We start from the raw sequence: 24,117 nt of genomic DNA, 5'->3' as shown, positions 1-24,117 counted from the left end.
TCTCTCACTGAGGCATTCTCGGCTTGAACTGGCCCTTTGGGATGCAGGCCCTCACTGGGAGAATTGATCTTTCATGAACCGAATAATGTAGTGAGGCTTATCTTGCCTGGCAGCCTATGGGACCCTCGGGGCAGTCAGTCATGAGCAGGCTACACTACTGCTGCTTGCTCTGGCCTTGCTGGGTCTTTCTCATTGTTTTGTTTTGATTTTTGTTGTTGGCGGCATGCTCCAGAGTGTTAATTTCAGGCCTCTTGGCCTCTAGAATGTTCTGGTTTTCTTGGCTCTCCATTTTTAACTGCTCTCTTTCCAGTGAGGGGAGATCAGGGCCTGTCCTCGCCTCTGTATCCCCAAAGCCAGATGGTTTGGTTGTTCTGCAGTTTTAGCATCCATCTGCCTCCTCTCAGCAGCAGGGACCTGTCCAAGGCCTAGATTCCTCAATTTAGTCTTGACTCCTGGTTATATCTTTGGCTTGGGGTTTCCCCCATCAGCACACGGTGGCCCTTATGGCAAGTTACATTCCCAGCTTGTATTTTCCAGGTGCCAATGACTCTTAAGGACGTTCAAGGTTCCTTCATGTCCAGCAGGTATTGGGCATTCCCCCTCCCGGGGTACCCTCCACATGACCAATTCACAGAAGTACCATGGGAACCAGGGCTGGACAGGGAACCAAAGCCAGCCCTGGCAAACTGCTCAGCCAGCCCCCTAGGGGGGAAGTGGGGTGTGACCGATCTGTTTGCTTGGGCCCGTTTCAGTCGATTTTTTTACAGGGGGCAATTTTGGTGGCCCTCGTTAACAAAAACGGCCCCCACCATGGCAGCCCACCAGGGAAACACCTGGTACCCACTACTGCCAATCCGGACGTAATGGGAAACCTCGCCTTCAGGGTCCCTAACAGTTGCAACTTCTACTGTCCCACAGAGAGAATGGGGAGACCAGTGCCGATGGACCTGGAGACAAGTCTAACAGAGTCCAAGTCGGTACAAGTCCAGAGTGTTCCATCACTCCAGACAGGCTTGTCTGCATCCTTCCTTGATTTCTGCAGGTCTCAATGCTTCTTAGTGTACTTCCTTTGTGCAGGGATTTAAAAAGATGAGGTGGCGTGTTCTTGAAGTTGGGAATCTCTTCTTAATTCAAAGATGCAAGGTAATTCAACCTTTCTTCACCCACGGCTCTCTTAGAACCTTTGGCTGCACCCCTAACTAATACAGCCAGCTGCTCCCTTCCCTCAAAAACTTTAAAAGGAACCCATCCTCCCTTTCAGGCCTCCTCCCTTAGTTTCTGTGAGAAAAAGCATGCCCAAGCTTGTTAGTAATTGTGGGTTACTTAGCCTGTGCATATTCACCAGACCCCCCTCCCCCCCCCGCCCCCCCCCACCCCCGACCCGAACCTTTCCCTCCCCCAGGAACAGGCACACCCTCTCCAAATCCAGAATCGTATTAGGTTTTGACTTAGTAAAATGCTGCAACCCCCACAGCATAAGATGGAGTGCAAATATGGCCGAATGTACTTTATGTACACACCCTGGACTTGTTTTATACCTCTAGAAAAATGTTACAACTTGTTGCACCAATGCCAGGTTGATATTTTTGCCCACTTTCGCCTACAGTGTGAATGCAGCAAAGCACTACAGGCTTCCAGTGAAGCATTACACTCTCGCAGTAAAGCACTGCACACTCACAGTACAGGCAAAAGGAAATGCAGATATTTTTTGTTGGGTAACATTTTAAATTATAACTCCTGCACAGACTATAGTCAATCTGTTATAGGTCCCATCTGTGACAGGCCGCCTGTTCATAGATACCGGGCTGAGTAGTCCCTCTCACTCAGCCCACACACCCATGTATACACATGATCACTTGTAGCAAGCCAGAGGCTCTTACCCCAGATCTGCAACAGCGCACCTTATTTTAAAAAGCATGCACGGGCAGTTACCACTCAAGTCCATTTTACCAGAGCCTACAGTGAGTTAAAATCAGTTAGGGAGACTCAGTCAGTAGGTTCAGGGACTGTACTCATACTCCAGTCTATCACACTGAGAAGAGTTCAACTTCATAGATGCATAGACATGCAGCACATCAGTAATGTAACTCAAGTTTTTGTGCTTTGAACATTAGGCATGCTTTTGGCTGGAGCATGTGGCTACACCTGGGAATAACCCTGCTCTGCCAAAAGCCCTTTGACCGAGTGCAAATTTCAGTATTCCCTCAGCAAATAATGCTTCTCCAGTTCACATTTTGTAATGGCGCCTGCACCAGAGGCAGCAGGTATTAAGTAATTTGCATTTGAGACTGCCTGCAGGCCATCGGTGATGCGTCTACTGATCTTTGCAATAGAGGATCCATTGGAAGCCCCCAATGATTATAGTTTTTATAGAAAAGAAGTATGGGAAACAAAGAGAATACATCAAGGCAATAAAGGAATAAAGACTGATTATGACAATGAGAAGAAAATGTCCACAACAGGATGGGAAGAGCTGGTGCTGCAAAATACAAGGACATTTGCCACTAAAGAATATTTTTGTTGTTGTAGATATTAGTTCATAATTTAGAATATGCGATGAGTATATTTAAGAACCATTGCTTAAAGAAGGCTATGGGATGTCACGAGGGATTGGAAGAATGAAGGAGGATGCAATGCATCCCAAATGACCAATCCGTGAAGTAGAGGAGGAAGAGGACATGTAGGATGACTAGATGAAAGACAGCTGGGCAGTGTGAATGGCTTGATGATGGTACAGACCTCCGACAAAGAAAATCATGTGCTGTGTAATATGGAGGGCAGAGAATGGCTGGGGTATAAAAAAATGAGGGGGAAAAGTGTAGATTACTAGAAGGAATGAGTCAAGAAAGATGATTTGAAGAAAAGCTTTACATACAATCTAGTATTAAAAAGGACTACGAGTACAAGAAAAAGGTAAACCTCGTGTTCAATCTATAGGAAGAGAAAAGCACATGGTAGGATGAAAAATGTAAGACATTTAAGGATAGAGTTATGAACAAGGGATGTCTTTGCGTTAAAGTATAGAAGAATTGGTTCATAATTATGGGCCCACACCTCAAAGTTTGCTCTATAGATACTTCAAGGAAACAACAAGGTTTGAGATAAATAGCTTTTGTGTTATTCAGAAAAAAATATTTGAAACTAAAAATAAATCAAAATATGAAGTGTTATTTCCAGGCCTAAGCTGTATTCAAACATCAATAAGGACAGATTTATTTGGCTATTGCATGGATTAGGTGGTTTGCGATATAAGTTTCGCTCGTTCTGAACAGAATCAAAAAGGGAATCGGTTAAAAATTGGTTTTGACAGTACCACGGCTACATATAGAGGTACTGTGCTACTCAAAAAGGTGATGTCATCTTCGGTTTCTGGTCAGAGCTGCTAGAGGAAGCGACGGGGTTTGGTAAGAAATTTGAATCTACCTAAACCATCACCCCAAAATAGAGAAGATGGGAACAGATCCTAAAAATAATTGAACAGCCTGCTTTAGTGTTGTCCTTCCTTCCTGTCTGTGTCCCAAGTCTCGTTTCATTTCCATAAACTCAATAGCAGCGTTGTGATTGGTCTGAGCGCCGTAGATCGGCACACAGACAGGCAGAGGGAGCCTGGGCATGTTCCCCACCCAGGCTGTAATGCATCCTGGATGGAGAACATGCAAAGTGCGCATGAATGTTTGGCCATCCCGAGATCCATGCTTACTTACTGTGTGACCACCACTCCTCCCCCTACTCCTGTGTGAGCCGCTCATCCCCGCCCACACAGCGGCAGCAGCGGGAACAAATAAAATGGTAATAAATCATGTTATTATCATTTTATTTTTCCTTTTTTACAGTGCTTAAAGCAGTGGGGTGATGCGGAGGAGCCGCCACTGCAAATATAGGCAATTATTGGTATAAGGTTAAAGGCAATGAACAGTTTGTATCAAATGAATACACACCTCCTTTATACAAACATGCACACAAGTCACAAGTGAAACTACAAAACACACTAACTATTAACCAAAGTTTATAGCCATTAACATCTAAGATCTGTGATAACCTTAGGGTTCCAGATGATTTCAGCTGTTTGCTAGCATATCATGGTACAGTATTATGGTTTCCTGAGTGCTATTTCTGAAATAATTTGTGGTCAGGGTGAAGGATCAGCCTGCACTAGTGTGATACAGTGAACAAAGCTAATGAAAACAAATAGTTCAGTAGCAAGAAGGTCAATACGATGCTGCACTTATGGAAAGCGCTCTAATGCCAGGGGAAGGTTTTGCCTTGCACTGTGCCAAATGGATTTGTTTGCATTAAGAAGCAGTAATCAATCCTAAGATCATTGGAATAACATGTCTCCCCAATCATGAAATGAATTGACACTCTTACTTTACTCTCACATAAACTCCAAATCTAAATAAGTTAAAGGCTTGTTGGGTGCTTCAGGTGGTGCACTGCTCTCAGAAGCTGGTCTGGCCAGGCCCACACATTACCAGCAGATTCAAGATGTATGCTGACCATTTCCTTTATGCTTCATTGCTGAGGCCTGCCCATTCCTTCATTGGACGCTCAGTTTGGTTGGAACCTGTGCTTTATTTATAAAAATACAAATAAATGCAGAGGCCCAAAGTTTTCCTTGGGAGCCCACCACAAGCGCTGTTGTATGCTGTGGTTGCTGCATGCCAAGGCTGCTTGGTCTTGATTCCACCTTGTACCTATCTCCTACACCAGCTACCAGCGGTGGTGCATCCATTGGGGCGTTCGGGCGTTGGCCCGCCAACCAATGCGCACCGCCATCAGAAACTTCACCGGCCGCACCAGATAACGGGCACTGGCACGCATGTTTGCTTCGGGCTGGTCATTTTTCTGACCAGCCCGAACATGCGCAGTAGCCTCCCCCTTGGGAAACCGAGGGTTGCCTCATGCCGCAGCCCCCGGTCTCCGAATGGGGCAGGGTGTCACGCTGCTCCACAGCCAATCCTGGATCTTCCGTCGGAGACTGCCTCAGTGCTGGGAGGAATGAGCACAGCAGCATTTTGATGCCTAGCTACTATTAAACAAATTGTGTGATCTGTGGCACACCCTCAGCTGTACCTTGGTTCCCCATTTAGCCAAAATGTGGAGCGCCCAGCAGAGACAACTCTCAGCGCTGATGTACAACAGCATTCATTCTGCCAGGCAGACATGTGTGTCTCTGCCCTCAATGCTGGTGAAATAAACCCCCACAAGCCAGTAACTTGGAAATTATCTTGACTTCGAGTAGATCATTTGCATAAATGTAGAACAGATGTTTCCTAGGGGGTGACGCTTTAATTGTGGATGTTACCCTTATTGCTTGTGGGAAGCTGGACCCTCGGGGAATAATTTGATGTTACGAACCATGAGTACTAGCAAACGTTTTCCCAGGGGCCACAACATTTGGTCTGTGGTGTCACCGAGTCAGTGGCGGATTCAAGTAAGCTGACCTCAATAAACATCCTAAAGGATACAAAAAAGTAATGGATGGAATTCTTGAATTCATCAGGTGATTACACAGGCTGCATTCCAATTCGTTGTTTTTGTGCACAGTGCAAACCATGCCACATTAATTTGGACCCAGCTATACGCAAACCAGTCTTCACCCTGCTCCAAACGGAGCAGTCCAGCATGAACGGCCAAGCCAGTTCATACATAAAGACAATTTTTTCGGTGGGGGGGGTTGTTGTTCGGGTACGCGCGCTACGCCTCACCACTTTCAAATGTCACCAGCCACCACTGCCAGCTACGTTTCATGACTCTTTATCTCACCCTTGTTGGGTCTGTTTTTTATCCCAGCTCTCTCCTTTTCGCACAGTTTTCCAGTCTCTCTTCCCATCTTCCTCTCTCTCTCTCTCTTCGGCGTTTCTATCTCCTTCTCTGTTTCACACTTGATGATGAAAAACGTCTGGTGTACAAAAATGAGTTGCAGTGCCAAACACTTGAAACCACTAGCGCACATGTCACAGTTGTCATAACATGTCAGATAGACATCATACTGCAGGAATGCTTCCTAAAAGGCTTTAACTTAACATTTGTTCTTTTCACATAAAATTTACTATTTTTCACCATGTGTGCACGTATTGTAGTTACTCGTAAACACCAGATACAGGGGAAAGCCTCACTGCCACTGAGCATATTGTTTCACAGGAATAACATTTTTATCAGGAGAGGGAAGTCTTGCAGATGCAAACGAAGGCTTTATGTCTTTACTCTAAGGCAGAGGAGTAGCAGGTGAGTCGTAGGCAGGGCCGGACTGGGAACCCAGAGCAAACCTGGCAATTTTGTAGTAACAGCCCCAGGTGCGGATGGCATGACTCGCGAGTGGTAGGGTGGGCGCAGAGGGATCGTGGAACGGGGGTGGGGAGCACCTGGTGCAATAAAAAAAAATAACTTACCTTGCTGTTGTCCTGTCCCGTGCCTCCTCTTGCACACCGAGGAACAGGAAGCAGGCCCCACTGACCAAACACAAAGCTGCAATGCAGCGTTGTGATTGGTAAGCCCCCAGGCTCCCCTGACGAATCACAATGCTGCAGTGCAGCAATGTGATTGCTTTTGAGCGTCCTGGTTCGACGCGCAACCAGGGAATGGGAGCCTGTGCATATTCTCCATGCAGGCTGTAATGCAGCCTGTATGGAGAACGGGGAAAGTGTGCATGACTGGCTTGAGCGGCCCGAGTGGGCCAACCAAACAGTCATTGTGCACTGAGGAGAGGGCAAACCACTCCTCCCCTGCCCTTTTTCAAGAGCAGGGCAGCTCCGCCCACCCACCTGCCCGCAAAGCAGCAGGACACAGCATAAAATGATAACACAAAGTTATTATCATTTTATGTTTCTGCTACTCCTTAAAAGCAGTGAGGCGACGCTCCTCTGCCAATGCGGCCAATGCGGAGGAGCCGCCACTGAACACCCCCCCCCCCCATATGTGAAGCACTGCTGCTTTTTGTTACTGGAGGGAGGCAGATATTGCAGCAGCTCTGCAAAACCAGCCCCCAGTAACTAAAAAACGCCCCACACAGCTGCAAAACCAACTCCCACCCTTAAAGCCTCTTGGGGAAAATGCCTAATGCCCGCTATGGCCAGTACGGCCCTGGTCATCGTCCTTAATCCAAGCAAGGAAAATAGCCCCCATCCCAAAGGGCTTTTCACACGCCAGAGCTAAGATACCACTGCAAATGTAGAACTAATGATACGTACACCCCCACTTAAGGGAAGTAGATGACTTTGAATGGGGATACTCCATTTCACGTGCCTTACCCCTGGTGTTCCCTCATTATTTAACAATATTGTTTTCCCATCCCCACCTGCTTACTTAAGCTCTGGGTTAAGCTTTCCATGTCTCGCGACTAAAGCCTCCCCCTCCCCCCCCCCATGACCTGGGAATGTATGGACACGCCCCCTTTTCCACTTGGAATGGCTGAAAGGGGATCTCTAGATCCGTAAATGAAACTGGGCTCTTAGATCTGCATTAGTCCAGCATCCGGGAAATCTTGCTTCCTTTCAGTGTCTGGGTGCTGTGCCTTCTCCACTTTCATATTGATTTTAGGAAGATGATATTGCCATTAATTGTAATCTCATTGATCACCATTGATTTTCTCTGTCTTGTTAGAAATGGCTACCTCGATGATCTGGTTGCAATCGTCCCAAATGCAGAGAAAGAGAACAAAGGGTAAGGCTTGCATCTACCTTCACTTAGTATTTCGATCTGGCCTTTCACATCTTGGGGTATTATGGAGATTAGCAACTTCTTTTGCCTATGAAAGCAAATATGCGGGTGTATTTGTCATGAACCCCATTAATTCATATCAGAAATGTTCTTAATAAAATTACACATCTTTGTCTAAGGATCTGCTGATCTCAATTTGTCGATATGTGACATTTAAGTCGTATGTACAAAACATAGCACTAAGAGTAATTTTTTAATTCTTTGTGCTCTTCATGATTGTACATTTTACTGCTGCTTTCTACCTTGTTATTGTGCTTCCAGGGGCCCTCTTTTTACCCTCTATGTATTCTTAGCTGTTTCCTAACCATGTGCAGTTGCTTATACCTTCAAAGACTGAATCACAAAAACATAGATGTACATGCTCAAATTGTTAAATTCATATTTACTGCACTTGCATAGTATGTAAATATTTTGGAATTCTTCTACATCCCATTTAGACTCATGCTGAAAATGTCATATGCATACTTTCATGTATGGTGTTAACTTAGCCATGTAGATAATGCATCCCTGATTGCTCAACTGATACAGTCCACACATTTCACATATCTAGGGTTAAGAACATTGTGGAATTTCATTACTTATCTGCATATTTTCCTCTAGAAATATGGTTGGCATAACGGCCATGCTTTCATACATCCATCCAAACGAGTGGGCAGATTGGTGCACTATCAGACGCGGCCCGTCCTAGTGTGCTGAGGAGCCATGCCCCCTCGCCTTTTGGCCACTATAAAAAATGTCTGTCAGGCTGAGCACAGGTCAACCTGACAGACACTCTTTGTTTTCAGGTCCGGCTGCCAGGAGCTAGACATGCAGTAAATGGCCAGGCTCCTGGCTACCTGAGCTGAATATTGCCGGCTGAAGAAGCCACAGCTCCTGTGGGCGTGACATCTTCAGCATGCCAAATCACCTCAAGTCGCTCCCATTTGTGAGGAGGGGGGGGTCACGGATTGCCTTGGACCTGGATGCTTCAGTTCTAAGCCCTGAAGTGTCAATCACTGACACCTTGTTACAGAGTGGGGTGGGGTCAGCAGTCTCATTGACCCCATACCACTCAGTGGCGAGTGAGGGACTGCTTCCTTCCCTCATTGGCTGACCTTATGTCAGCCAATGAGGGAAGGAAGCAGTCCTAGCCCCCCTGGCATCTCCGAGGCAGAGGTGCACAGGTAAGTATGATTTTATTTGGAATGTTTGGTGAGTGCATGAATATTTGGGAGTGAGTGTTGTGAATGCATGTGTGTCTGTGCGTGCATATGTGAATTCTTTAGTGTGTATGTGTGCGTGTGTTGCCTCCCACATCCCCCCCTGGTAAAAGTACAGGCAGCCACTGTGCACTATACAATAGATGTAGGGCCACTTCACAAAGCAATGTTAGAGTATTTAACCCCTCCCCTGCTGATGACGGAACCGCTCCGTCATCAGCCGCGGTGGCGCTGTGCTGATGACGGAGCGGTTCCGTCATGGCCTACCCGACGCTCCTGCGCGGCGCGAATTCCGCGCCTGCGCTGAGCGTTCTATTGAGCGGGCGGGGCCATGACGGAACCGCTCCGTCATAAGCACAGCGCAACCGACGCTGGTGACGGAGCGCCCACCGCATTTCCGACCTGCCCCCTTAGCACTGCGGCGGAATAGCCGCCGCAGTGAAGGGGTTAAAGAAGTACTATTAGTGCTCTTTTACATACTCTTCCATGACTTTCTGAATTTACCCCCAAAACGTCTAGAATGGCAATAAAATTTTTTTTAGTCATATTCATGTACCGTTCGTACAAATGGAAAAGACTGCACCTTGTTTCTAGTATTACAAAAAGGAAGTTAGGCTTTCAGTGGTCGATTCACAAAGGTGCTTAAGAGTACGTAAAAGAGTACTCCTGTACTCCTTCAGTACTACTTCTCTCACTCGTAAATTTTGTTTGTCAGTCTGCACCAGCGTGTGCCATATCTATTTGTATGTGAGTGAGGTTTGCAGATGTGTGGAATGTGTGTACCTAGATGTTTACGAATGCCCTACAAGTTTGTACATTGTCAGTGGGAATCAAATGTATATTTTAATTCCTTGCCCACTTCTCTTACTCTCCCACATTAAAATCCGCCTTCCTAAATAAATTTGACAAGATTTTGCAATTTCGTCTGATAGTTACCAAACGTTTTCTCTTTCTTTTTTAGAGCTATTATGCGGCTTAGACGTGGCTGCATTTCAATTTAGATATTTGGGACTTGCATTTGACTTCTATGAGCAGGGCTGACCTGGTCGTAGCGGGCATCGGGTGTTTCCCTGGGAGGTTGGAAGGGTGGAGTGGGGTTCTGCAGCATTGGGAGCCGGTTTTGCAGCAGTGCACCCAGTAACAAAAGCAGCAAGCAAGCGTTTTCAGCCTCGCGGTGCCAGGCAGTGCTTCACTAGGGGCTGGTCGGAGAAAATTGCCAGGGCTGCTTTGAGTTCCAAGTCTGGCCCTGGCTTTGAGCTGACACCCAGATCCTTATGTTAGATTCCACAATCCTCAGTAACTGCTTGGGCATAGGCAAGGGACTTAGCTGTTCCAGCACTGATGAGCACTTGGACTGGGGCAGAAGTGAAATCAGCATTTGTGCTTCCTGTGCCAAGGAGGTATGACGACCCTTCTTCTGCTGAACCTTCCCAGCGCCTAAACACTTTTAATACAGTCTTCAAGGATTTAGGCTAACAATCCTAGCCTTTGTGAACACGTGCCCAAACCCCTCTCCACAATATTTTGGCTTGATTCAAATCAAGCAGGGTAAGTGAGTAAATTTAAATCCACAGACTGCAATGGACCACAGGGCTGTAAAATATGTACATAAACCAATGCGTGGCACCGTGCTAATTCCAGAGGGTGTGTTAAATGAAAGCTATTCAAGCATTTCTACCAATGCATGAATGGAGTTGCAGCTCTCTTTTCATAAAGTAGCGAACATACTGCAACTACTGTAAGGGAAGCCGGGCGGCTGAATTGATATTTTGTTTCACTGCTGCACTGTGTATACAAACACAACAGGTCTCATCGCAGTACCTAATTTGTAAATATAATAAGTTCTAGGGCCCTCATCAGGATGCAAGTACAGCTTGAGACACCTATTGCTCCTGCCAGCGCTGCCAATGACAGTACCTACACAACTACTAACCAGCACACTCCTACAAATGTGACAATTCAGACTATCCCATTACCCCAATGCCTTAAGAATGGCTTGGGTGTCAGGTATTAGTCATTTTTACTGTATATTAAATGAATAAACACTGCTGTTGTCCTCATCTCTAAATTAGGTATACAGCGCCACCATGTGGCAGACTGTTATAAGTCCTGGTGCTGATAATTAAGTGCTAGAGTGCCGAGCACCGGAAACCACCGGCTGAAATTAAGCAATAGTAATGCATAGCCGATAATTAAGGAAATCAGAAAAAGTATGACTGGGGAAATCGGGGAAGAGAAAATAACACATGCAAGGTTCAATATACTACCCAAATTAGAGTACCAGCCTCCCAGAGTTCTCAGGGATCTTGTTGCAGTATTACAAACTTTAGTAACAGCGCTTAATACAGTTAAAAAGCATATACACAAAGAGTACATAACACCCCCTCTAAGGCCTAACCCTGATAACATCAGAATGTGTGGCCATTTAAGCTATACCTGAATAATATATATTAAGCTATTACCAAACCGTTATATCTGGCCCAAAGTTCGATGAGACGTCTAGTGGAAGTTGCGTGCGCTTTGCAAAATAAAAAGTAAAATAAAATACCATAGAAGGCAGTCAATGTTGCACCCTACCAGATAGGTGCCAATGCTGCGAGCAACAGTGCTCAGACACTGAAGGGAATGTGTGGAGCCTACTGGATGTGTCTGTGTTCATTACTGTGGTTCCAGCGGGGTGATGTGCAGTGGAAATATGTGGGCATTAAAAATGGACATTGTAAGGCCGTTTCTTTGCAAAATATTTGGAGCCAGAGAAATAATTTAAATTCAGTTAGTAAACAGTATAAAATTAAGGAGCATTGACACCTCCCAACCCAAATCTCCAGGATACCCTTGCGGATGATGGTGAACCATTAAAGTACACATAACATAACACAACTGATCAACACATTTGCAGAACAGAATAGTAACAATGATGAATTTGGAGTGTAAGGGAGGTGTGTTGTGTGGTGTATGCATAGCCGAGAGTGGGGATGTAGTGGAGAGTGGAGATGTGTGAGAGCGAAGAGATGCCAGCAATTGTTTCAGCAGGGAGAGTTTAGGGCCAGAAGTAGGAGTAGGCTGTACTCAAAGCCAAAGGTGTAACTATTACAGAATAGTGGGTTCGCTTTCTAGGATTAACAGGAAGTAGAGCATACTGCCATTAGGTAGTGGCCAGGAACAAGTGTCATGAGTCCCATGAGTGCTGGAGGAGAGGGTGACTCCAGAGCATTAGCAAGAGTGGAGAAGGGGAAAAATATATCTCTCACAGCACAGTTTAGTGACACACTTTTTGTTGAATAAATATGTGTCAAACTGCACAATGAGGAGCTATTTAATTAGCTCAGAAGGACTTAAGATACAGACTAATGGGGGCATAACTTGTGCAAAACTTTGATGGCGTTTGCTTTCCACATTTAAAAGTGCAAATTTATCACCAGTTTACTGGTACTAACAAGGACATATTTCCTTTGCAGTGAAGTGGTATTACCATACGTTTTGTGTAGTAATACCACTTTACTCTAAATTGCAGATCATATTACATTTGCAGATATAGGCTTTCCCCCTTTTATCACATTTTGTGACTCACCTAATATTCTGTAAAAAAGTTAAGTCATGACAATCTAAGAACAGTATGTTGATTATAGTCATTTAAATTATTTTGTAAGTGAAGAGCTGTGATTTTGTAAAAGATCAGCTGAGCACTGTCGGTAAGGTTCTAAACCTAGGGATCCACGGAGACACTTTGAGCTTCATTTAGAGTTTGGTGGAGGGGTTACTCCATCACAGGTGTGATTGATTTTGAGTCTGCCTTGCTACAAGGGCCACAGGATATAATGCAATTCTAATAAGGTGAATGGGATATCGCTCACATTTATGATGGAGTTACCCGTGTCTGAAACTCTAAATTAGGCTCCTAGGGGCCTGTTTGTGAGCCACTTTGTGTTGTGTTTGCCCCATGCAATGTAGTACATGTATGACGCAAACCCTAATTGCGATTTATGAAGCAACGCGAGGCCACTTTGCGTGGCCCTGAGTGGCCCCATTTATCTGGAGTAAAACAACCCAGTGCATATCTCTGCATTGCCTTACTCTGCGCAAGGGAGGCGTTCCTTGGACGTTGCGTGGGGGTTTCCACACAACGGCTATGGTTTCTGATGCATTCCCAGATTTACCAGAACTGTTTAACCTCAGAAAGTGTCAAAAAGATACTCCTTCCCAGTAAAGGCGTAAAGAGGTGAAATATCTTTATTTCTCCTTGTTACTTACTATTTATATGCCTGTTTCATTCTGCAGCACACATAGAAAGAGGAGTTTGCCTCTCAGGATTCTTTTTGTGCAGAAAGGTGTCCCTTCTTGCACAAAAACAATCCTGCATGCAACACAGGCACCCTTGCACCATAGTGCAAAGGTGCCTGCCTCGGCGCCAGGCTGCCATAAGTGCGCCAGCGCAAGGGAAAAGGCAGGAATGCCCCATATTGCCTTAAATACGGCACATTCCTGCTATTTCCCTGTCACGAAGTGCAGCGCAGCCAGCTGAGCTGCACTGCGTGACATTCTTGTAAATCGGCCCCTTTTTAGATCGAGCATTCGAGACCTCTTATTATATACTTACATGCGTATGTACTATATGGACAATGGAGATCATCCGTAGGACTTGTATTCACTTAGGGACTTTTTTTCTGTTCAACTGCCTCTATTTAACTGTCTTGATAGAAAACGACCAGCAGAGGTCAGTAAAATACCAGAATTGCTTTCTGCTGAGACTTTCTTATTTTTCATTTTCTGGCAACTGCCTTTATTTAACTTTCTTGATAGAAAACGACCAGCAGAGGTCAGTAAATACCAGAATTGCTTTCTGCTGAGACTTTCTGTTTTTTTCTTTTCTGGCAACTGCCTCTATTTAACTTTCTTGATAGAAAACGACCAGCAGGGTCAGTGAAATACCAGAATCACTTTAGAATTCTCTAGATTCCAGTCGATAGAAATTGTCTTGCACAAGCACCCATAGACAATAATATTGTTTTCAAATCTTGTATTTTCAGCGATATGACCACCAAAGGCCCTGATTTTATATTAAAAACAGAGCTTTGGACTATACCATTTCCCGCTGAAAGGCAATATATCTCCTCATGTGTTTCAATATCTGCCGTCTCACGCAGTTTGGCGCTTTCTTTCCCTCCATGTTAAAGAACAGTAGATGTTTCAGCACCCAGGCTAATGTGCTGCATAACTAAATACATATAAGGTCCCAAAGGCAAGACCGATTGCATTGCAAATGCTTGTTTCTTTATCTGGTTGGTGAAAATGCATTCTGTATGTTGCAGTTTCCATCACTGAAGCCAGCCTTTGGGAATGTGACATTGTAAAGCTTGCAGCCATTGTCAGGTGAACTCTTTTCAGTTTTTATAAGAAAGCCTGACTCACTCCCCTTCGGCGCACGTCTGCTCTTATTTCTTTCAGAGATGGCGCTCGCACGAGCTCGCGGTCATCGGATGTGACTATTAATAGAGATCCGTACTCCTCATCCAGAACCACCAGGTAAGCAAGACCTTACTTTTGAGCCGATAAACTGTGTTAACCTTGTATTTGCCAAAAATGTTCATATGGGATAATAAAATGCCAATGAACTGAAGATTTTTGGAATGCTGAATCGATTTTTAAAAGCTGAAAATAAAAAATCCCGTACAAGTGCTTATCTGTTTCAGAAAGCCATTACATTATGAGTTAGACCCGGTAAAAATGAGCGCAAATTATTTTGCACCACTTTTTTTTAAGCTCATGGTTGCTCACAGATAGATTTCTGTTCAGATTTTACACTCCATCTTGCTACCAGCTATTAAACAGTGGTAACATTTAGTGCAAAAAAAATCTAAAAATATGGGGGACAAAATGTTTTAGAAAATACGTGTGCTCAATGTGCTTCATTTTTTGGTGGGAATATTTTTGCGGCTTTCTACCAGGTGCAAAAACCTTCGCACAAATAACATTTCCTCTGGGTTGTGGCAAGGTATTTGCTATTGACTTAAACTTTTTGAAATTGAGGATGGCGCATATCAGACACAAACACTATTTGCAGCTGTTTTGCTCTGATTTTCTTTCGGGATTAGCACCAGATGATACCTGGATAATTCTCTAGAATCATTTACTTTTATGGATAGCTTGTATTTAGAACACCGGTAATACTGTATATAGGTCAATATTCTAACGTGGGCGAGAAGACTGATGCTGTATTCCTGCTCTTGAAATTACAGACACATGGTATGTGGGTGAACTGTGATATTCCAATTTACACACGCTGGATGTCAAAGTAATGAGCAGTTAGTATGAGTTTCAGTATTACTATACCTGATTCTGGTGGGAATGTTGCATTTTTCATATAGTTAGCTGGTGAAATGTACGGGTGTTCAACATGCAGTGCTGTATTCATGTTTCAGTTAGCCCTGGTAAAATTCCTGTTATGGTGGTGTAATCTGTCGTAATTTAGCACATTTAAATTTATTCTTGTTAAATGAAATTCCCAAAATTATGCCAGGTGGACAACACAAACTGCCGTAACTAGAACAACTGTTCTCCTGGACACTTGGGTTTATTGCACTATATTAATTTAGAGTGAAATGCTTCCTCGTAATGAGCGAATGGATGTTGCACTAAAATATAGTCGTATGATCTGTTTTTGCATTTGTGCATAATTTTGCTGTTTCTCATGTTGTATAAATTCATGGAATCTAGTGTAGTATTTGCGGAATTTCACATCATTAAGCAGAAGCAAATTACGCAAATTACACACACCTCTTGCTTTGTGCTAGGTTGTAAATTCCCCTAAACTAGGATCTTGGGCCACAGACCTTTTTTGTTCCCAGCTCTAATAATCCATAAATCATATGCAACAACTCTGCAGCAGCCCGATGCAAGCAGGAATACAGGATTTGAGATTTTGCATCCACTATGGACCTCAACTCTTAATGAGAACTACAGACTGGTCAATTCACAGGGTGCTGTGTGTCACACAATTTCTGCTGCCTTCACATGGTCACCCGGTGAGGAGCCGAAATCACACAGTGCCAGAAAAGACAAGCAACCTCAAAACCACTGCACAAAGTGGATTTCCAGCTTCACTCTGTTGGTTGTAAGCTGCCGATGTCCATAAAGAGGTGTGCAATACAGTAGGACATCAGCGAGAGCTTCACCTACCGTATGTTTTAGATTTTTTTTTTGGAGTGGGCTTGGTAAGGGGCAGAATGCATTTTAGGTAGCTCTCAGCATGAGTTCACGCCCCTCAAAGGCCCTGCCCCCTCCTCACATGGTAAAATTCATTTGTAAGTTGGCAGGTATGGAACTGGAAACAAAAGTACACATCAGTGCCAAAAGTGTTGCACAACGTCCTTTGATGTTCTTGTACATATCCAAACCTCCTGCCAAAGCTGTGCATTGTCAACCTTGTTGATTCTAGTCAATGCTAAAAAAATATTTCCACACATGTAACAAATGGCCACAGTGAAGGAAGGTTTGTCGCCTATAACTCTTCAGGGAGATAAACAGACCAACTGCAGTGTTAAATAACAAACACACAGAGTGAACCAAGAAAACTACTTGCATTGGCAGGACCATTAGACATTTTAAAGCCTTTTCACTTTGTCAGTGCTTGTTTGAATTTTTCATGGGTTTTGCAATACTTTGATGAGGACCTACTGTCTTACCTAACAAGTATCTAAAAGAAAAAAACATTGAATAAAAACAAAAATATTTTTTTTGTCTCGATAAGCACACTTTGGCAATATAGTACCTGGCACTCAAAGAAACTACTTTGTGATTGGAGGTGCTTTTGTGAAAGGGCAAGTTGCCATCACTAACAGTGAGGTTAGCCAATAGAGAAAGTGGGAAGACCTCTGCTGCATGCTGTATGCTGTAGTGGGTGGAGGAAAAATGTGAATGACACAATACTAGTTCAAGGGATGAAGCGGGCTTGCTAAAAGTCCCCATAAACAAGTATATTATACATACAATTTCAGAAAACTCAAAAAGCCTTGGCTAACGTCAGACCTAACAGACAACGTATTAACTCTGTGACCAGAGCTGGGATTTCAAAACAAATGTGTTGAGTAGCACAGGGTAGGAGTGCAACAAGCCAGTTATGAGAACATTACATTTAAAGAGTAATTGGCAAACATGTAGAATGCAATAACGTTTACAACAAATATGCAGCAGGATGAATAAATGAAAATTACACACCAGGCAAATACTGATTCCATGGATTAATGTGCTAATATCTTGTGTTTTTCCCATTTCTGATGTACGCACATTTGTAATGTGTTCAGTTTGCAAGCATGAGTTGTGCAGTGTTTTATCTGGCAAAAATTGTGCAGAGAAAGACCAGGAGTTTCACTAATTTGCACATAGATCACATTCATGCACATTGTAAAACGCGCGACATAGAACTGGAAGCTGTTTGCCTTGTCTATACAATCAAAGGCAGAGCAGAGACATTTCTTTGGGAAAAAAAACAAAAGAGCAGACCTATCTCCTAAATCTGTTTCCGACTTGCACTCTCCACAGCGGTCCATGCACTGCGACAGAACATTTCTTAAATAAAAAACACATTTAGAGCCCCCTTCTATCTCTGTGCATGCTTGCACATATCATCATGATACGACAAAAGAGTACATAAACTTAGCACTGATGCAAAAAGTACTCTTTGCTCAATTTATACTCTGTGTCTATTGGGGAAGAGTGGGGCATAATTTCCTCCAGTCCATATTACACAAATATTGATCAATAGGGCAAAAATGGATAAAACAGGTTGTGAAGCCATTCAAATAATATATGACACATCGTTTATTATTAATGTTGTACAGAGCACAACAAAAGAGACAGTTCTCTTCTCAGTCCACCAAAAAGCCTTCTTTATTCCAGAGTTCTGAAATATATCATGTTCTATCCAGCATTTACATGTTTCGTCAAGTGGGGGTAAACCAGTGCCTTCATCAGGGCTTTTCTTGGTTTACAGAGTGTATGGTAATGTTTGCTTGGGACTGTAATGCAGAGCTCACTCTATTAGTAGCGACCTTTTAAACAAAGGAAATGAAATACCCAAGGAAGTATAGTATTGGAACAGAATCCAGTAGTATTGTTGGTACCGTGTGTCTCATGCAAGTAATGATCATCTCACTTGTTGTCTCATTTGATATGCTTTGCAATAACATTATTAACATATTAGGACGAATCTCCCAACCTTGGAGAGGATGAGAGTGACTTCCCTCACCCTCTTCTGAGCACCAAGCAAGTAATGAGCGAACAGATAGTGAACATTTAATATTGAAGTGTACTTAGCGGGCAAGTGTGCATCGACATTTCTCTGGTCAACACAATTGTCGTTTTTTTAATGATTTCAAATGTTCAATAAAGATTTTAGCAGCAAAGCTTGACTCCTCAGCACCACCTTTTGAAAAAAAAGAAGTTAACGGATTTTACACTCCGTCTTAGCTTCATCAGTCACATATCAAAACTAGAGACCCATGTATTTACCCATTGTTTATAATATAAGCAGAACAGCCTTAGAAAACATGTTATTTGCCCTGATCCAAAAACTCTCCTTCTAATCTAGAATACAATATGGCCTGCACAATTCCCAGTTATGCAGACACTACAGACACTACAGAGCCACCTGCTTCGATTTTGCAACAATGTAATCTTTATGCAATCGGTACCCAACTGATTGGTTTGCACTTTTGCAGCTCATGTAAACGAACTACTCAGAAAAGTAGTCCAGTTGGCCATTTTCTTAGTAGGTGAACACAAAAGGGCAATCGTGGGCTAAAATGAGTAATTTACTGTTTTATTTTGTTTGAAGGTCAGTGGAGTATTCTTATGACAACTCGGATGCACCCAACAGGAAATCAAGTTCAAGTTATTCATATGACACCAGGAACAGCTCCAGGTACCTTACTGCTCAAAAAGAGATGCTTTGATCCACTCTCATATACCTACTCCTGTGCACTGCTTATCTTCTCTGGCCCTCTGCCTTGATATAGCCACAGCTTCTAGGCCATCCTCCTCCTCTCGCTCTTTTGCCCTGATTCGATCATCTCCTTTTCCACCGTTTTGATCCCTGTTTCTTTCTTCAGTTCATCCTCCATCAATCTCCTCACCCTCTTTGTCCCTTTCTCTACCCTCCCTATTCCTCAACACGTCTCATTAATTTCTGGGCACCAGGTTGCAGATGTATTCTTAACCAAGCGCTAGCATTGACCAAGCTGGAAAAAACAGAGCACGATACATAGAAATTAGGATACATATGAACCAGTCTAGGACATCTTAACTGTGGCAAAGTGCCTCTGAAACCTGAGTACTGCACACTCACTTATTGCTCTCTGCTACTCCGATCCACGTCTCTGGATTATTATTTCCGTGGTTATTGTTGACAGAGATGGATTTTATATATCTTAATCTTCTGGTGTAATCATGAAATAACCCCCACCATTGGTCGTATGGGCCTTTCTTCGTTGGCAAGGAGAAGTTAAAAGAAGCAGTCATCTACATCAAGACCATGAAAACGATAAAATCCTGAATGACTTTAGCACAGTCAATAAAGAAAAATGTGTATGAGTTAAGTTTCAATATTTATTCAATAAGTATTAATCTTTTAAGTGTCACCATTTGAAATGAATATTATCCAGTAATCATTATTAGAACATTAGAATGTTGGGAGCTCCATGTGTTCCATAAAGGAATTTCCCTAATCTAAATTGTATTAGAATGGAATAAGGTGTCAGCTCAGAAACCCCAATAAAGAGTTCTGATGAGAGAATAAGTACATAAGCTTAAAGCCTTTGCACTTCAAATAAAAATGTTTTGAGCTGAAAAGCATTCTCAGCTACAAATCAACAGACACTTAAACAGATGGGACTAGACTCGAAATAATCTCTCAAAAAGAGAGATATGGTCTCAAGAAACCCATGGATGGATGCGAGTGAGAGAAGCCTCTCCTACTCCAGGAAAGAACACTATTATAAACACACTGAAATTGGAATTGAAACAAGCATCACATCCTTTGTTCACACATCCAATAGGATTTCAGTAAACTCTCAATTCCTCATGTCTTCATAAAGAGCTACAGACACAAGTCCTTGGAAAGATACTTCATCCTCATTTTGTGGTTCACACAGTTCTTCCCATGAATCGTTCTTCCTGTTGTCTACTTTCCTCCTAATGAGAACCTCACTATCATTTGTCTAAAACATAACAAATGCCTATTCACTTTCTAACAGAAGGCTTCTGAAAAGTTACAGCATCTGCAGTGGAAAGAAAAGCACCTTGTGCAAAACAATAGCTCATTGTGGAAAACAGGCCTTTCAATGCTAATGGTTAATATATGAATTGCAGTTAATATTGTATCGATAGTTAGGCTAACTTAAATCAGTATATTATTTTTCTTTTATTTGCTTATGTTGCCTAAGTATGATTACCTACTACAAATGCATTCACAATACATGAGTTAATTAGCATAAATGTAATACTTTCATTTTAAAACATTCTTTATGCGTAATCAAAATATTTGCTGCCACATTGTAATGGCAGGTCTGGTGACACAGTGGCGTAATGCATCCACCTCAGAAATCTGTATTTGATTTCCTGGCCACCGGTCAGAATACTTAGGATTCCACTCAATGTTTCATCCTTTTGATGTGGGTAAAGTGAGTGCCAAAGGGGAGAATGTGTTCTGTAGAAATACACACATTATAGTGATAAAAGTGCAAAGAAATGTATATCAAATATCTGAAAAGAAAAGTGCAGCAGAAAATTAAAGCTACTAAAAGGCAAGGTGGTCATTAATATTATCTGTAAACACTATGTACAAGGGAAAACAAAAAAGGGTTGTACAAACATACCAACATGAAGGTTGTTGGCACACCTCCAATGGCAAAAGCGGACATTTTTTCTCAAGAAGAGGCATATAAACATAGGGAATTGTGCCTTAGTGCTTACCTCCCGGGATGGTAAGTTTGGTAGCACTAACATCAAGTTCAGACTGGTTTAACCTTGTTTACTTTCACTTTGTACAGCCAGGCAGCAATGCTTCTGTCACAGTATTTCATTTAAATGGAGAGAGAGAGTGAAAGAGAAAGAAAAGAGAGAGAGGGAATACACTGACAGACATAGATAGAAAGTGTTAGTATCTAAGATACATCATGATAGTTATACATATACAATATATTGACAAGGGCAGCCCTAGTGGTATAAGATGGATACTGCATATGCCAGTGTTGGACATAGAGCACAACAAATACATACATGGAATACAAACACTGAACATATCTATTCTATATAAATCGTACAGGACATCGGAAAGTTTGAATGAATGAAATGATGATGGGGAACCCACTATTGTTTCAGGTGGTTGGGGCTAAACTAAATGAGATTCAGGTTCCAGTGTATATAATCGTGTAGTGGTTCCTACTTACTGTTGGCCCTGCAAGAAAGGACATTTCAAGCTTTCTCATTGCACCCTACTACTGTTGCTACAGGAATATCATTTTCCCCTGGTAAATGCTGGATCATTGTCCTTATCACTAGTTTGTGAAAGACCTCAATAAAGATTACTTCACAACAGTAGCCTTGATCAGACTGCACAGTCCCACTGAGCAGAAACTTAATTTCCTGCCTGATAGTTAGTGCAAATGTCGATTGTAGACTTGTGTAAAATTCCCCAGAGCGATTGGGAAATAGGCAGGCAGTGGTGCCACTTTTGTGCTCTGTCCACAGAAGTCTTAAGTATGTACATAAATACTGATTTTCAAGAGTAGCATTCCTTGTGTCCCAGTATCATTGTAAAATGAACTGCTAATGTCTGCAGATGCCCATGTCGTTCCATTTTAATCTCTTCCTCTTTGCTCCTTAAAGTATTTCTTCTCGCCTATTCCATTGTGAAACACTTCTCTACTTTGACTCTTCTTTCATACTTTTCATTTTTTGTTTTACTCTCTTTTCAATCTTTATTCATCTTTTTTCACTGTTTTTCTCTTTTCACCCTTGTTGACATTTTTTTTACTTTTCTCCCAACATCATTGTTACCTCTAGTCTCACCTGTACTTCGCCCTTTGACTCTTCATTTACTCTTCCTTTAATCTTTTTTCACCCTTCTTTCACGTTTCCCAAGCTTTTCATTCATTCTCAATTCACTCATTTGCTCTTTTTGTCTTTCCCTTTCCCCCTTATTTTGTTTTACTTTCGCTCTTCTGTCTTCTTTCACCCTTTTTCACTCATCATTAATCATTCAGTAATCTTTCTTTTTTTTACTCTTATTCAACCCTTCATTATCCTTTCTTTTATACACGTTTTACTCTCACTACTTTCACTCTTTTACTCATTTTCGACTCTATATAATTCCTTATTCCCCCCTATGTCCCTCTTAATTCACCCTGCTTTAACCGATCATTCATTTTCACTCACTTTTCTTTCACCTTGTTGACAACCTTCCCTAATTCCACTTTCACTCTACTTTACACTTTTTCCATTCTCTAACCCGTATTTAACTTTCCTTTCTCTCTTTTTTTCCTCTCTTCTAGCGTTTTTAACCATTTTTCACTATTAGTTAACTCTTCTTTAAGTTTGATTTCAAATACCTGGCACCTTTTTCACCGTTCTGTTACTTTTTCTTTGCTTTTGTGGGATAAGAGAAATAAGAGACAGACTCTTCCACTCATGCTACAGACATTTGTCATACCGCTGTGCAACTAAGTGCCTAACTTTTCAAAATATCAGAAATAAATGCGATGTATTAAAAGTGATGCATGATATAGCCAGATGTGAATGCACTACCTTGTTGATTGCTCACTTTTATAACAGTCTTACTATGAAATGTACATTTTACCCTTTTCTAGCTCATCCAACAACTACTCCACTCCAGGGGATACATATGTTTACACAAGGACATACGAGGAGAATAGGTAAGGCTGGTGTTCTTTCTTTAATACATCCAAAATAAAATGCAGCAATGCCATCGCATGAAATTCCTGAGGTAGTTGATCTCAGGTTCTTTCTCTTTTATTTCAGTTTATGGTTGCTGCACTGTATCACTTGCGTTTGATTTAAACCCTGATGCATTGGTTGGTTGATAAATTTAAATGATTAATTGAGTAGGTCCCAGTTGGGTACTTATGCGTCTTAGGCTCTAGAAGCTCACAGTGTGTCAAGTGATGAGATGCTGGGAACAAATGCCATGCGTCTGGGTGCCTTCACTGCAGTTGTGCAGGAAATAAGTAATTCATTCCATCATGTGCATGCTCTGCTCCGAGTAGTGAGGCCTTGCTTGCTCTTAACCCCTACGCTGCAGGAGCTATTTCCCTGCTGTGCTGGGGGGGAAGGGGGCTCGCACAGCGTTCACATGCTCATGACGAGCTGAGCTCGTCATTTGGCACGGCGCTCCTGTGTTCATGACAAGCTTAGCTCCTCACGGCCACACCCGTTCCCGTGGAACGCTCAGCACAGCAGGGGAATTATCCCCGCATGCAAGCGTTCCACGGCTCATGACGAGCTGAGCTCGTCATTAGCACCGGAGCGCCGTGGCTCATGACGAGCTGAGCTCGTCATGAGCATTCAAGGGGTTAAAATACGCCTTCTTTTTCCTCCAGCTGTTCTGCACATCAGTTAAAAATGTGATGTGGCAATACAGCTTGGTGTCAATCAGATGTTTCCAAGAAACCTTTCAGGAAGAACTCAGAAGAATCCATGATTTTAGACAATATGTTTGAAAAATTGTGCTACGAAATTGTTTGCCCAAAATAACAATGTTGTAGGATGATGCTTTCAGCACCCTGAAGAGTGTATGGCTTACCTGTTATTTGCGTTGTCTGTGTGCATTAAAGTGACGCTCTTATACTGTTCCCCAATGCTGCTTTTAGTCCTAGTCAATCTGTTTATGTACATGTATTCCTGGCTTGAGGCAGTATGTGTTTGCCCTGAGAACGACAAGTGCATATTTTCCCGAAATGTCGCACTGTATGGGGGTAAAAAAGGGAGGTAAAGCAAAAACATTCCATCAATTACTTTATTCGACCTTGACACGGGGCCATGTTCACTAGGCCTTAGCTAGTTTAGTGTTTTCCTCAGTGTGAGTCCTGTAAATATACACAGAACAGACAGAATTGAGTCTGACCTAGCTCCAGCTTTCAGGTTTATTGAAGTTGTTCTAGATGCACACTGGTGGGTGTACGTATGC

The 24,117-nt window shown here is 42.7% G+C and overlaps 1 protein-coding gene across 6 annotated transcripts in view; it reads left to right on the top strand.

Moving 5' to 3' along the window:
- The window catches only part of SCEL (sciellin), a 444,440-nt gene that overhangs the window by 401,184 nt on the left and 19,139 nt on the right, over positions 1-24,117 (top strand). For all 6 annotated transcript variants that reach the window (XM_086934828.1, XM_086934831.1, XM_086934830.1 and 3 more), the window contains 4 exons: positions 7,603-7,662; positions 14,364-14,441; positions 18,751-18,837; positions 22,781-22,846. In XM_086934828.1, coding sequence (XP_086790954.1) covers positions 7,603-7,662; positions 14,364-14,441; positions 18,751-18,837; positions 22,781-22,846 — 291 coding nt within the window. The remainder of the gene's footprint in view (positions 1-7,602; positions 7,663-14,363; positions 14,442-18,750; positions 18,838-22,780; positions 22,847-24,117) is intronic.

Source organism: Lissotriton vulgaris, chromosome 8 (assembly GCF_964263255.1).
Source record: "Lissotriton vulgaris chromosome 8, aLisVul1.2, whole genome shotgun sequence".
Classification (NCBI taxonomy): domain Eukaryota; kingdom Metazoa; phylum Chordata; class Amphibia; order Caudata; family Salamandridae; genus Lissotriton; species Lissotriton vulgaris.
The sequence above is the reverse complement of the archived record's forward strand: the minus strand, read 5'-3'. Positions and strand labels throughout refer to the sequence as shown.